At 34.4% G+C, this 13,574-nt stretch overlaps 1 protein-coding gene and 2 long non-coding RNA genes across 3 annotated transcripts; all 3 read right to left on the reverse strand.

Annotated features, from left to right (window-relative positions):
• Positions 1–265: 265 nt before the first annotated feature.
• LOC109130639 (uncharacterized) lies at positions 266–2,353 on the reverse strand. Its single transcript, XM_087507354.1, has 3 exons — positions 1,338–2,353; positions 931–1,103; positions 266–837 (listed from the first exon to the last, which is right to left on the reverse strand). Exons 1-3 carry the CDS (start codon positions 2,351–2,353, stop codon positions 266–268), a joined length of 1,761 nt encoding a protein of 586 aa, XP_087363480.1.
• A 5,433-nt stretch (positions 2,354–7,786) lies between these two features.
• LOC147947587 (uncharacterized) lies at positions 7,787–8,716 on the reverse strand. Its single transcript, XR_015594137.1, has 2 exons — positions 8,475–8,716; positions 7,787–8,395 (listed from the first exon to the last, which is right to left on the reverse strand). It is a non-coding gene; the product is annotated as an uncharacterized LOC147947587 (long non-coding RNA).
• Positions 8,717–9,991: 1,275 nt separating this feature from the next.
• On the reverse strand, positions 9,992–12,293 carry LOC147947588 (uncharacterized). The gene is made up of 2 exons (XR_015594135.1): positions 12,001–12,293; positions 9,992–10,265 (listed from the first exon to the last, which is right to left on the reverse strand). It is a non-coding gene; the product is annotated as an uncharacterized LOC147947588 (long non-coding RNA).
• Positions 12,294–13,574: the final 1,281 nt, after the last annotated feature.

The following is a 13,574-nucleotide window of genomic DNA, read 5'->3' on the forward strand; positions in this document are numbered from 1 at the left end:
TTGGTGAAGAAGGAGGTTGCAGCAGCCTCCATACTCGCCAACGTGTAGCCAGGGTCGTCTCCGGCTTCAGCAGGTGCCGGTGTTTCCTCATCAGAGAGCTCGGTGATATGCACGGACGACTTACTCGGACCAGCATCCGAGGGGTTGATCGAGGGGGGTACCGCGTAGCTCATCGGATAGGGCATCGGGTAGTATGATGGGTATGGTGGAAGAGGTCCAGAATGATCACCCGTATAGCCACTCACAGGGTGCATCGTATAAGGCATCATGTATGGCATCTGGTAAGGCGGAGGGACAAATCCTGAGTGATCACATGGAGCTTTTTATCAATTATTTGACCCAGTACTGCTCCCACAACATAATCTGATGCATCACACATAATCTCGAAGGGATGGTCCCAGTTAGGTGCTTGAACTATTGGCGCGCTCACCAAAGCTTCCTTTATCTTGTTGAAGGCGTCTAAACAGTCCTTGTCGACAATAAACTTTGCTTCCTTACAAAGGAGCCGCGTTAACGGTCGTGCGATCTTAGAGAAGTCTTTAATGAATCGCCTGTAGAACCCTGCGTGCCCTAAAAAGCTTCTGACATCTCTCACCGATTTAGGAGGTTGCAGCTGAACCATTACTTCAATCTTAGCCTTGTCGATCTCTATCCCCTTTTCTGAGATCTTGTGCCCTAAAACTATTCCCTCCTGGACCAAAAAGTGGTACTTTTCCCAGTTTAACACTAGGTTGGTTTCTTCACACCTTTTCAGTACCTTGCAGAGGTTTGACAGACAGGATGTGAAACAAGCTCCATATACTGAAAAGTCATCCATAAAAACTTCCACCATTTCTTCTATTAAATCCAAGAAGATGGATGTCATGCATCTTTGGAAAGTCGCGGGAGCGTTTCACAAACCGAAAGGCATCCTCTTATAGGCAAAGGTACCGTAAGGACAAGTGAAGTTTGTCTTCTCCTGGTCAGCAGGGTGAATTGGGATTTGGAAAAATTCACTATACCCGCCAAGGAAACAGTAGTAAGGGTGGTTAGCCAGTCGTTCCAGCATCTGGTCGATAAAAGGTAGGGGGAAATGATCCTTCCTCGAGGCTGCTATAAGCTTCCTATAGTCAATACATATTCAATGACCAGTTATCGTTCTTGTGGGAATCAGCTCGTCTTTCTCGTTTTTGACAACGGTGATTCCTCCTTTCTTCGGAATGTAGTGCACCGGGGACACCCAAGTGCTATCAGAAATAGGGTAGATAACTCCAGCATCGAGCAGCTTCAGAATTTCCTTTTTTACCACTTATTTCAGGTTCGGGTTCAGCCGACGCTGACGTTCCACACTAGAGTACGATTCGTCCTCTAGGTTTATCCGGTGGGTGCAAAGATCAGGGGATATACCCTTGATATCATCTAAAGTATAGCCTATTGCTCCCCTATAGTTTCTTAATTGAGTGCAAAGCAAATCCAATTCCTTTTCAGGCAGGCTAGAATTGACGATCACTGGATAGGTTGAATTAGGTCCTAAGAAAGCGTACCTTAGCCCAGATGGAAGAGGTTTGAGTTCCACTTTTGGCGCTTTAGACTCGGACCAATCATCAATGGTTTGGAGTTGCTGCTCGAGATTGTGCTTGATCATCCTACTCGATGGGGCGATCGTGTTAGCGTCCGGGTGGGCTGGTGTTGAGCAACTGCACGACATGACGTAGGAGTTGATTACTGATATGTCCGAGCTTTTGTTGTCGAGCATCACTCCCTCTCTTTCAGCTTCCCTCATATCCTCACTTAGCTCATGTTCGATGAACTCTCGATAAGTATCAAGCAGCTCCTTGTAGAGCTCCGTTTCTTGATGCAATAATCCCTCCTTACCATCATTTTTCATAGTTTCCCAAATGTCAAACTGCATAGTGAGGTCTTTCCCGAGCTTCAGATCGATCTTCCCGTTTCTTACATCAATCATTGCCCCTGCGGTGGCTAGGAATGGTCGTCCTAAGATAAGCGGATCCTTTGGCTCCACATCCACTTCCAAAACCATGAAGTCGGTTGGTACATCTACTGACCCTACCTTGACCGGCAAGTCTTCCAGAACTCCGCTTGGCAACCTCGTAGTTCGATCTGCCAGAACCAGTTGGATGTTGCTAGGCTTGAATTTCTCGAATCCAAGACGTTTGGCTACAATTAGTGGCATTAGGCTGACGGATGCTCCCAAATCGCAAAGGCATCTTCCGAACTTCAGTGGTCCGATCGAGAAAGGTAAGGTAAACGATCCCAGGTCGCTCAGTTTCTTAGGTGAAGCAGTCCTCTGGATTATGGCACTGCACTCATGATTGAGTATGACCATCCCTTGTACTTGTTTGCTCCACTCCATCACTGCATCCTTCAGGAATTTCGTAAGGTTCGGCACCAGTTGCCGGTATGATTGATTGTGCTCCTATGCCCACACCACTACCAAAGACTCTTCGTAAGGTTCGGCACCAGCAGAAACTCTTTCCAAATTCCATTTACTTCCGCAGTCTAGCAGGGAAGCTGCAATATCTCACCTTAACCAGGCCAGATATACAATTTGCAGTAAATTTTGTTTGCCAGAAGATGCATGCTCCTACGGTTTCAGATTTTCAACTCCTTAAGTGTATCCTTCGGTACATCAAGGGTAAGGCTACCATGGGGATCCTATTCAACAAAAACACTGACTTCAAGCCTTAGAGCCTACAGTGATAGTGATCATGCAGGATGCAAGGACACAAGAAGGTCTATAGGAGGCTATTGTACTTTCTTAGACAAGAACATCATTTCCTGGTTATCTAAAAAGCAATCCTCCTTTTCTAAAAGCTCTACCGAAGCAGAGTATCGGCAGCTCTCTGAAACAACTTTTGAGCTGGTTTGGATTAACAATATGCTCCGAGATCTTTGCATCCCGCAACCGGATCCTCCAGAACTCTATGGTGACAACCTCTCCTCCATTTACTTGTCAGCATATCCAGTTTTTCATTCCAAGACCAAACACTTTGAAACTCATTACCACTATGTCTGCGAAAGAGTAGCCTTGGGAGCCCTGATTGTCAAAGACATACCTGCTCCTCTGCAGCTCGCTGACATCTTTACCAAATCTCTTCCCTACAAGCCGTTTGAAACTTTATGGTTCAAACTTGGTGTGCGTGTGCCACCCACACAAAGTTTGCAGGGGCGTATAGAAGAGCTTCAGCTAAAACCTGTTTTTGAAGCAGCAGGTTCCAAAACAGAGTGGACTTCAAAACCTGAAAACAGGCCCAATAACATTCAACATCCGAAGCAGCCCATTAAGCCTGCTAAGAAACAGTCGACTCTGCAACTTACAACAGACAAAGACAACGACATTGCAGAGGAAGCTTCAACCACTAAAGCAAACGAGACAGCGACGGGCCGTAGTACGGAAACGAAGACAGTGACAAGCAATCGATATGACGTTCTTAACCTCCTCACCAATGAAGACATGTGTCAAGGGAACTAGGGTTTTATGATTGTATAAATAGGAAGTAAAGCCTCATGTAATGGTTAAGAGAGTATTAAGGAAATAAAGAAAGAACTTTCTTCCCATTTCATTTCTTCTTACACAAGTAAACCGGTCAATGCACATGAATCAAAACTGTAATCAGGATTAGACGGTCAATATAAAATTAACATGTTGTGATTAAACTTGACGAGAATTGAGATAATCAAAAGTTTGAGAATTGATACTTAACAATACATCATCATAGTAGTTCGCCTATATCGTCATAAATTTTTGCAATGAGAAAACCAAAAATATCTACACAATTTTTATTTAGCTACGTAAAACTTGTTATATCTACACAATTTTTCATAACTATACAATACAATTTTTGTAGTGAAAGGTGTTGTGGGTAAAAATATTCTCACCATCTAGAAGTCTAGTAAGCAAATATATATATTATCATCATAGCCGTACATATATATATCTACACAATATTCTCACTTGTCTTCAATTCAAAATTTTGCCTCAATAAAGAAAAAAAAAATCATCATCTAATCATTCTCAAAAAGAAAAGAAAAAAGATAACCCAAACAGATGAAAATATTACATAAAAATGCAACTAAACATATAAAAAAAAAATATTGATACAAATTTTAAATATATCATGTCTATTTTATCTGTTACATCTGACCACCATTTTGCATTTATAAGTTTTGAACTGATTTAATAAGTGTTATATATATATATATATACATCTTATTATATAAAGTTTTTTTTTTCAAAGTTAGTCATTAATGGTATCGCGAGATCTATAAATCTATTGATAAGATTTTTATACGTGTTAGAATAATAAAAGATAATATTTCCATGAAAAACTTTAAAATTAATTATTAAAAAATTAATTTATATGTGTATATTTTATTTTATTTTAGCTTTTATTTGTCTTTAGAAAAGGAATACGAAGAAAAATAAATAATTTGTGAAAGTTTTATTTTTAAATAATTTGTGATTTTAATGATATGTTATTTTTGATAGAAAAATTTAGCTACAATCAATTAAGAGAAAGTGCATACAATTAAAAATCAAATTATTATAATGGAATAAACAGTTAAAATGTATTGAAAGGTACAATTCCTGAGTTTCGAAACTGGTTTTTCTAATAGTTACCAAATATAAATTATAAAAAATACAAGGGTTACCATAATTCAAATATAATAGTAAATTTTATTATTGTTCAATAAGTTTTTATTATTTATTTTAAGATTTTGGATATATTCAATTGTATTGTAAAGTGTGTGAAGTTGAAATCCGGTTAAAATCAAAATAACTAAAACAAATATATATTTTTAAAAACATGGGTTATTATTTACTATTTGAATAATATTATCAGTAAAAATATATATTTATTTCAAAATCTGCATAGTTACATGGGCCTTTAACTAGTATATATATAAAAGATATGCTAACTAAAAATGGATTAATTATATAGGTGAGATAAATCTTAGTGCGTAATAGATTTTAAATAAAATATTGATTTTTGATCAAGTAAACCTAAGTTTACAAAATCGTTAAAAAGTAATATTCATTTGACAATAATTTGTAGTAAAATATTTTATAGTGGTATATTGGTATGTATTCATAGAACTTTCACTATAATATAAGAATGATTGCGATGAGATCCACCGTAAACCTCAAAGATTAGGTTAAAATTGTCGTAGACTTGTGATATTGTGATATTGTTTATTTTTTTTTGACCTATTGTGATATTGTTAAACTGTCGTATACTTACCGATTTATGATATGAATCACATTAAAGTAAATAACCTTAGAGTTACTTGATTTTAAATTTACTATTGATTTTAGAATAATTTAGAAATATTAGATATTAGAAATATTTTTAAAATTACTTAATTTGAAGTTTTACTACTGATTTTAGAATAATTTAAAAATATTAGATAGTAAAAAGATTTTTAAAATAATCATTTTACTAATATTATGGAAGTACATAAATACAATTAACCTTATCAAAAATACATCAAATTGGTATTAAAAATAAAGAGAACAAATAGATAATAATCAGCATGCTAATTACTTCAAAATAGATAATTAATCATTTTTCAAAGATAATTTGTTAGAAATGCTTCTTTTGATATATCTCTTTTAAAAATATATTTTTTTTTGAATATTTTCATTTTTACCCTCTTTTACACAATTACGTTAATTAACTTTTAGTTTTTTTTTTCAGGATTGGATTCTCTATTTTATAGCTAGGGTATAGTTTTGAGGAGGTAGGGTTCTCTGGAGTTTAGCACTTAGAATTTATCAATTTAGTCATCAATATATAGAAAATTGGTATATTTGAAAATTGACAACATAAAATGGTATTTTTGAAAATGCCCATTTTTCAAATGATTAACCAAGTTAAATAAGATTTTATATCTCTTACTTACCATATTGATTTGTTATATACTTTACCTCTAAAATTTAATTCGTCTTTTTGTAAAAAAAATAAATAAATCATCAAATCATCTATATAATTAAAAAATTAGGCTATCCCGCATGATTAGAAAATTTTACAATATTAAAAATAGTATCATGCTGGAATTTTCACATCAAATATGAAAAAGTGGTAGTATAAAAATATAAGATTCACAAAAAATTAGAAGACAAATGAAAACAAATTAAAGATATGAAAATTTAGTTAATATGCATCCCAGTTGAAGTACTTATATGAGAATTTGTTACACCATTACAATATATTAAATTAATTTTAAAAAAAAAATTTGGTTGGAGTTCTCTATTTTAGATTTAGGGTATAGTTTTTAGGGGATAAGGTATAGTATTTGGGGTTTAAGGTTTAAAATTTAGTCGTTTTATATATTAAAAAGGTATTTTTGAATACAAACCATAAATGGGTATTTTTAATAGTTTCATAGAAAAAATGTATTTTTGAAAATCATTTATATTCAGCTTCATATATTCCTTTAATTAAAATACCTAACTAGATAAAGTAAAATATTCTTTAAAATAATTTAATTTGATCTCTAAAGAATATAATAAATGTGAATTAATTTACAATATATATAAGTACTCTAATTTGACTTTTTTTTAAAAAAATACATGTAAAGTATTTTTACTTGATTAAAAATTATAACTTTGGTAATATTTTAATTTCATTAAAGAATAAAATAAATTATAAGAGCTCGCAAGTCTTATAATAAAATGAATTATATGATAGGCAGTTCCGTTATAAGATACATATATAAATTATACGATAAAGATTTTTTTTTTTTTGTACATATCATCCATTATGTGGCATTTCTCAGAATCCTGATTATGGAAGTCCATAAACCATTGGGTGAAAGGTTTAATGTTTGTTTTAGAGTCATTACTCTTGTTCGTCAGTTATATAGGCTCTATCAAGCCATCTAAAAAGAACACTTCTCTGATTGAAAAAAAAAAAAAAAAAAGAACACTTCTCTGATTTAACGTATTTAATAGTGATGTATTCGTGGTGCGTCAGCATATTTTTCCATCAATTAATGATAAAATCTGTTTCACTGTTTTTTTGATAGGGTAAAATCTGTTTCACTGTTATATTGGTTAGTTTTACTTTTATACCGTTTTCGTTGTAATCTCACACAAACAAAATCAAAAGTAATACAAAAAAATGGAGTTTTTGTACCGCTCAATTTACCCGTTAGTTTATACGGTTTTGCTTTTAACTATCTACGTACGTACTGGTAACTACGTATGTACTGTTAACATGTATCGAAAGATATTGATCCGTAAATAGTATCACCACTCGGATCAATATCTTTCGACACATGTTATACTATTTACGCTTTTCAACATGTAAAAGACACATGTGACAGAAAGAATGTAATGGTTCTAATGCAACGGTCGTTTCATCTTCAAGTAGGTGCCTAATCGAAAGGAGACAAAACAATCAAGCACTGTTTTATAAAACTGTGGCGACAAATCAGAACTTCAACACATTGTGTTGATATCAAATGAAGCAACGACAGTGGGAACTATTGATAATGCGTAATGTCGTTGCTACCAAGTATGTTGATCCTTCATGATTCCAACACGTGTTGTATAATTTTTTCATAAACCTAATCATTATTTACAAAATCCAAAGAGATATTTGGTAGAATTCTTCGACTGTATGATATTTTCCTTTTGTAAATGAATAGCCATAATATAACTAAACGATTGGTGTGAGTGGGAATTATATATAGTTGGTTGGTTTAAAGTTTATATATTCGTCATAATTTAAAGATTTTTTGCAACATATATCATGATGATTCAAAATACGATGGTTATAAGTTGCAAAAATCTTTAAATTACCAATATCACCATATCTAGGCTTAAGGTTACACCTTCTCAAATGACTTCTATGTGTATTTGTATCGTTTTTTGGTGGATTATATGCTAAATCCGACTTACAATGTTTGCACATTGCACTTTCTTCACTTTTTACTCTTGCCATCTTTTTTAATAATCACTGTAAAATCTGCCCACACATTTGAATATTACATTTTCTTTTTCTCTGGTGATGACTGTCCTTTGTCACCATCATCATCGATCTCAATGGATGACTTTTTACGAGGTTCAGATGCTTCAGTTCCATCAGACTATTTTGTCTTCCTCTGTGGTGTTGACTCCTCTTTGCCATCATCATCGTCAATCTCACTAGATGACGTTTTATGAGGCTTAGATGCTTCAACTCCATTAGACTGTCTTCTCTTCCTTTGCGGTGGTGACTTTTCTTTGTTAACATCATCAGCGTCGTCAATTTCAATGGATAGCCTTTTACGACGTTTAGATGCTTGAGTTCCATTAAACGTTCTTTACTCATTTTCAGAATTTGCATAATCAACGATTCTCTGAGATTCATTATCTATCGATCTAAAATCTCCAGAAATCATGTGTATCCTAAAATGAAACACAAATTATTATTTTGAAGTAACATGACTAAAAATTAAATCATCTAGACACTAACTTAGTAACTTACCATTACAAGTTTCTGGTTTTGGTGGAATGTGGCTCTCTAACTAGTGAAGATGTGATGGATCATGAATGAGAGTTTCTAAGTTGTGAAACTAGCAATACTCGGAGTCTCTGATCTTCTAAAGTGTTTGAGTTGTGTGTCTCTTCGTTTTCCTTGTAACACAATAGAAAAGTCAATGATGTCTAGAGTTTTTTTTAGCTTTTAGGTTATATTTTACTTATATGTTTGTTCAAAAAAAAAAAAAAGTTATATTTTACTTATATAAAAGATTAGAAAACATCTATATCAGATAGACGAAAATCTCTAAAAAAAGCAACATGTAAAAATGCTTGATAATAAACCTTTTAACCTTGAAATCATACCAACTACAAAAAACAAAGCTTGTCACGTCGGTTTATTCAGGTCTTTACGTCGGTATAAAACTGAAGCTAATATAATAAGATCAGTTTTAAAAGCGAGGTAATAATGTCCGACGCTAAAATATCTCGCTTCACTTAGTGACTAGATAACTGGAATAACGCATTTTTAAAAAACTTATTGTTGGTTTCAATCGACGCCAAAACTCTTATTTTGACTCATACAACCAACCTTAAAATATACAAATCTATAATTGTTTTATTGAATTTATTTAAAATTATAATTTACTAGGATTTAGAATTTAGTTATTTTATATATTTAAAATGAGTATTTTTGAAAATAAACACTATAAAAGGATATTTTTAAAAAATAATATAGAAAAATGAGTATTTTTGAAAATTTCCAAAAACAAAAATACTTTAATAAAGTTATTATATCTACCATGAAAGTGTACTATTTTCAAGTGAAATCACAACTACGGGCTACTGATGAGTATAAAAGAGAGCGAAAGAACTGAAGATGAGTATAGATTTACAAACACATATTGGAGAACAGAGATGAGAACATTCAGTTTCAAATGACATCACAACAAGAACAGAGCATGACAATAAATTGACCATGTCTAGAAGATGCAAAAAGAACAGAGAATGACTATAGATTCACAAGCACATGCTTTAACTTATTCCCAATATAACACTGTGACCAATCCTAATATTCCAAAACACACCCAAGCAATAGTGAAACTATTATCCAAAACACACACAAGCAATATCCAAAACACACACAAGCAATATCCAAAACTATTATCCTTGAAAAGATAAGTTCTTGCATAGGTTTAGTAAAGCTTGCTTGAAAATTTTTGGCAGACATTTTTTAACTACATGAAACCTCAACTGAACAAGAATGAAACAAGACTGTGAATTGAATTGGAATTTTTTTTTTAAACTGCAACAAAAAAATCAGTGTGAAACTCTTAAGCTTAGCAAGAAGAAAAATTGCTAAACAAGAATCAAGCATAGCAAAGGCTATGATAACTTACACAAATTATAGATAGGTGATGTTTCTGATTGTATGGGACAATGTGTGAGACAAGCATTGGCTAGGAGGTCCTCTTTTTGATTAAGAAAACAAGACAGTCTCAGAACTCACAGTAGAGAGACATAGACATCACTTTTTTTTTAATATCATAATCAAGCATCCTATAATACTTAATTAAACATCAAACCACAAACAATCATTAAACCAACAACCATCATTATGTACAGCGGAAACATACCAACAACATGAACATTCCTAACCATTCTAACCAACAACCTAGCATGCTACTAACCAGGTTCCAACATTAATTAACATAACCAAGACCAACAACACATAACCGAGACCCTAGATCATCCTCCTCTTCATCGCCTTGATTCCACGAACAAAATTTGCCTTTACCTGCACCACAAACACAAATTGAAATGCATGAGTATTGTCATAAACACTAAGTAAGGCAATCCTCCCATCTACTGGGCTATACACACAAGCAACTGAGATTCCCTTGTTAAAGCAAACAAACAAACACAAACAACACATCAAACCAGGAAAAACAAGTCTCGGACACGTCTGGAGTCGACCGACACCTAAATGGTGTCAATCGACACCGCCTTCGCAGATACGATCGGCACGAAACCGAAAGTCGAACCTCCGTTCCAAATCGCCTCCGTTCCAAATCGCCTCCGTTCCAAATCGCCTCCGTTCCAAATCGCCTCCAATCCATCCCAAACTCTCCCAAACGCTTCAGGGACCTTAGGAAACATGAAACCAACCAAACCACACAAGCAAAACACCACAAACAACAAAGAACAACCATAACAAAAGAGATCTCAGGCTTAGATCAACCATGGTCAAGCACTCACTTCTTTTGCAGGAAGATTTGATTGAGAACGGTGGAAGCAACACCTTAACAAGCTTCTCCTTCGTTCCCAACAACAATTGTCCCTTCCACAGCCAAAGATCTCACCAAAACACAAAGAACAATCCCAAAATCTCACAAAACCACTCTCCAACGCTTTCTCTCTTTTCTCACTAAGCAACAACAAAAAAAAAAACTAAAACCCTCGACTTGGGTCGCTTCTCCACTTAAATATTCGGTTAGATAACGCAAATAAACCAAACCAACCCAAAATCGCAAATTAAAACAATCTAGTCGAACCAGAAAAAAGTTGGTGCCGATCGACACCCATCACCAAATTCCATTATTTGGTTTGTGGATGTTAGATGACCATTCTCCAACTACAAGGATCAACTGAAATAAAATCTCTCAATATCATATTTTACATATCATCAAATTCATTCATTACAGTCGTCACTACTCATTTCAGATAAACCAAATGAAGAAAATTCATGTTGGAAGACCAACTCTACCCTCGAATTCATAGGAATTCTCTTGTTACCAATTCACCATAGATTTCAACAGAGATGGGAACACTTGCTAAACTTCGTTTACTAAATATATATCAAATAACTAAAATTATTATTCCATATTAGAAATTTAAAACAAAAGAAAGAATATGAATGAGAATAAGCTCAATCGATGAAACGTTCATGAACGTGATTTCTCTAATACCATATCAGGATTAAATTAATCAAGGAAGAAGACGAAGATGAGCTAGAGCAAGAGATAGAGAGCAGTGCTAAAGAGGTAAGAGTGATGAAAAGTTTGTTATCCTCATTAATTATTCAGTGTGTACAAAGTTTGCTTATAAAAAGTATATGTTATAATCTAATAATTAACATGATGAGTAGCACGATGGTAACTATGATGCCAAATGTTGAGAGATACAATCAACTCAATAAAATTATGAAAGATTGACATGTTTTCAATTTTTAAACTTAGGTACAGAAATGTGTTTTGTTTATTTATCTAATAAAATCGGTTTAACAAAATATGACTAGATGATTAAACAAAACCTTAGACCATATTTTTACGAGGACGAGGTTTTTGTTAACATTATCCCGAAATAAAAACGACGGCCAAAAAAAATGGCAGGGATCTCTTGTTTCTCTCCTTTCCACTATTCTCCCTCCAAAACAAAATCGACACAAACAGACTAGCTAGTGGAGAGAGTCAAGGATTAGAGGAACGTGTAAAGACAAATGCTCTCTGGCGTAGATCTCGAGAAAAGCTCACCTTCTTCCTGGTTTGCTTTCCTTGACCGATCTCAACCTCCTTTCACCGCATGAAACTGCTCTCGCCGCCGTCTTTCCAAAGATACTTCCTTACGTCTTTTATGGATGATTTCCTCCATCAAAAGGCTGTATCGTGATGGCAAGTGGAGAGACCAAACGGCTTGTCTTTATCTCCGCTCTCACCAGGAGAGATCTAAAGACCTTCTAGCTAATGCTAAGAATCTCGCTAACGGATGTCTTTCCATTTTGAGAAATTACCAAGAACTTCTAGCTTTGGCTAAGATTATTCGTCATGTTTTAAACAGGAAAAATCACAAAAAGTTATTGAAAATACCCTTGCAATCAAAAGTTTATTCATCAATACTCTTTTGTGGTCTAAATACCCTTTGACAAAAAGTTGACCAACATATCTCATTTTTACCCTTAATCCTAACCCATTTTTATTTAATAAATCAAAAAATTTTAAAAAGAAAAACATGTGGATCCCATCAATTTTTCTCCACCAATCGGGTTCCTTCTCTCTCCCCTCTCTCTTCTCTCTCTCTCCCGATTTCGTCCTCGCTCCCCTCACTGTTGCTCCTCTCCCCCTTCCAATCGATACAAATCGAGTCCATAGAAATCGATTTGATTCCAAACGAAAGCAAAAGATTGGGATTGAAGCAAACAACAAAGCAAAGCAAAAGATTCAGGTGATATTCTTACATTTATTTACCAATGCAATTAGGGTTCTTGTGTTGTTGAGGTTCATCCTAAAGCAATTAGGGTATATACCTTGAATGCTCATTCAATTTATTCTCATTTGTATTAGTGTCGAAATGGGTCGCATACTAAGTGGATTCTAACACTTCATTCGAACTGAATCGTAAAAATATTCCGAAATAAATCGTGATTTTGTGGAGTCGATGTAGTACAACTGGTAGACTAGGTATAACTGATACGGGTACAATCGCTAGCTAGTATTTGGTACAACTGGTAATAGATTGGTACAACTTAGACGGGTACAACTAGCACAAGTTTGGTACAACTTGGTAATACTATTTACACGATAGAGGTTCCAATGTGAGTTTTTTATTTTATTTCAGGCACAATGAATAATAATCGTCGGATAATCATCGTTTTTGATTACGGGGGATATTATGCAACAAGGGAAAATGAACTAAGATGGATTTCAAGAGAAAAAGTTCATCAATCTCTTAGAATGGAGATATCTATTGAAGAGGTCAGTTATTCTGCATTGGTTCAGAAAATATGCAGAAAGGCAAAAGTTGATGAAACTATGACTGAGCTAAAATTGAGTTACGTTCCCGAATCAGTGCATCCTAAGAGACCGATACACATACGTGATGATGATGATCTGATGTGTTATTTGGAAATGAATCCAGATCAATTCCACGTTTTGCATGTGGAAGTCGTGAATAATGTTGAAATAAATCAGGGGGATGGAGCAGTGGGCATTGGGGTATTCGAGGACGGTCCGTGACGATGTACGTGCTAAGATTGTTCTTCCTAATTTTTATGTCACAAAAAGAGGAAGAAAACCAACAAAAAGGATTCCATCAGCCGGAGAACATGGAC

The sequence above is a fragment of the Camelina sativa genome, chromosome 3 (genome assembly GCF_030686135.1).
Source record: "Camelina sativa cultivar CO46 ecotype springtype chromosome 3, ASM3068613v1".
Taxonomy (NCBI): domain Eukaryota; kingdom Viridiplantae; phylum Streptophyta; class Magnoliopsida; order Brassicales; family Brassicaceae; genus Camelina; species Camelina sativa.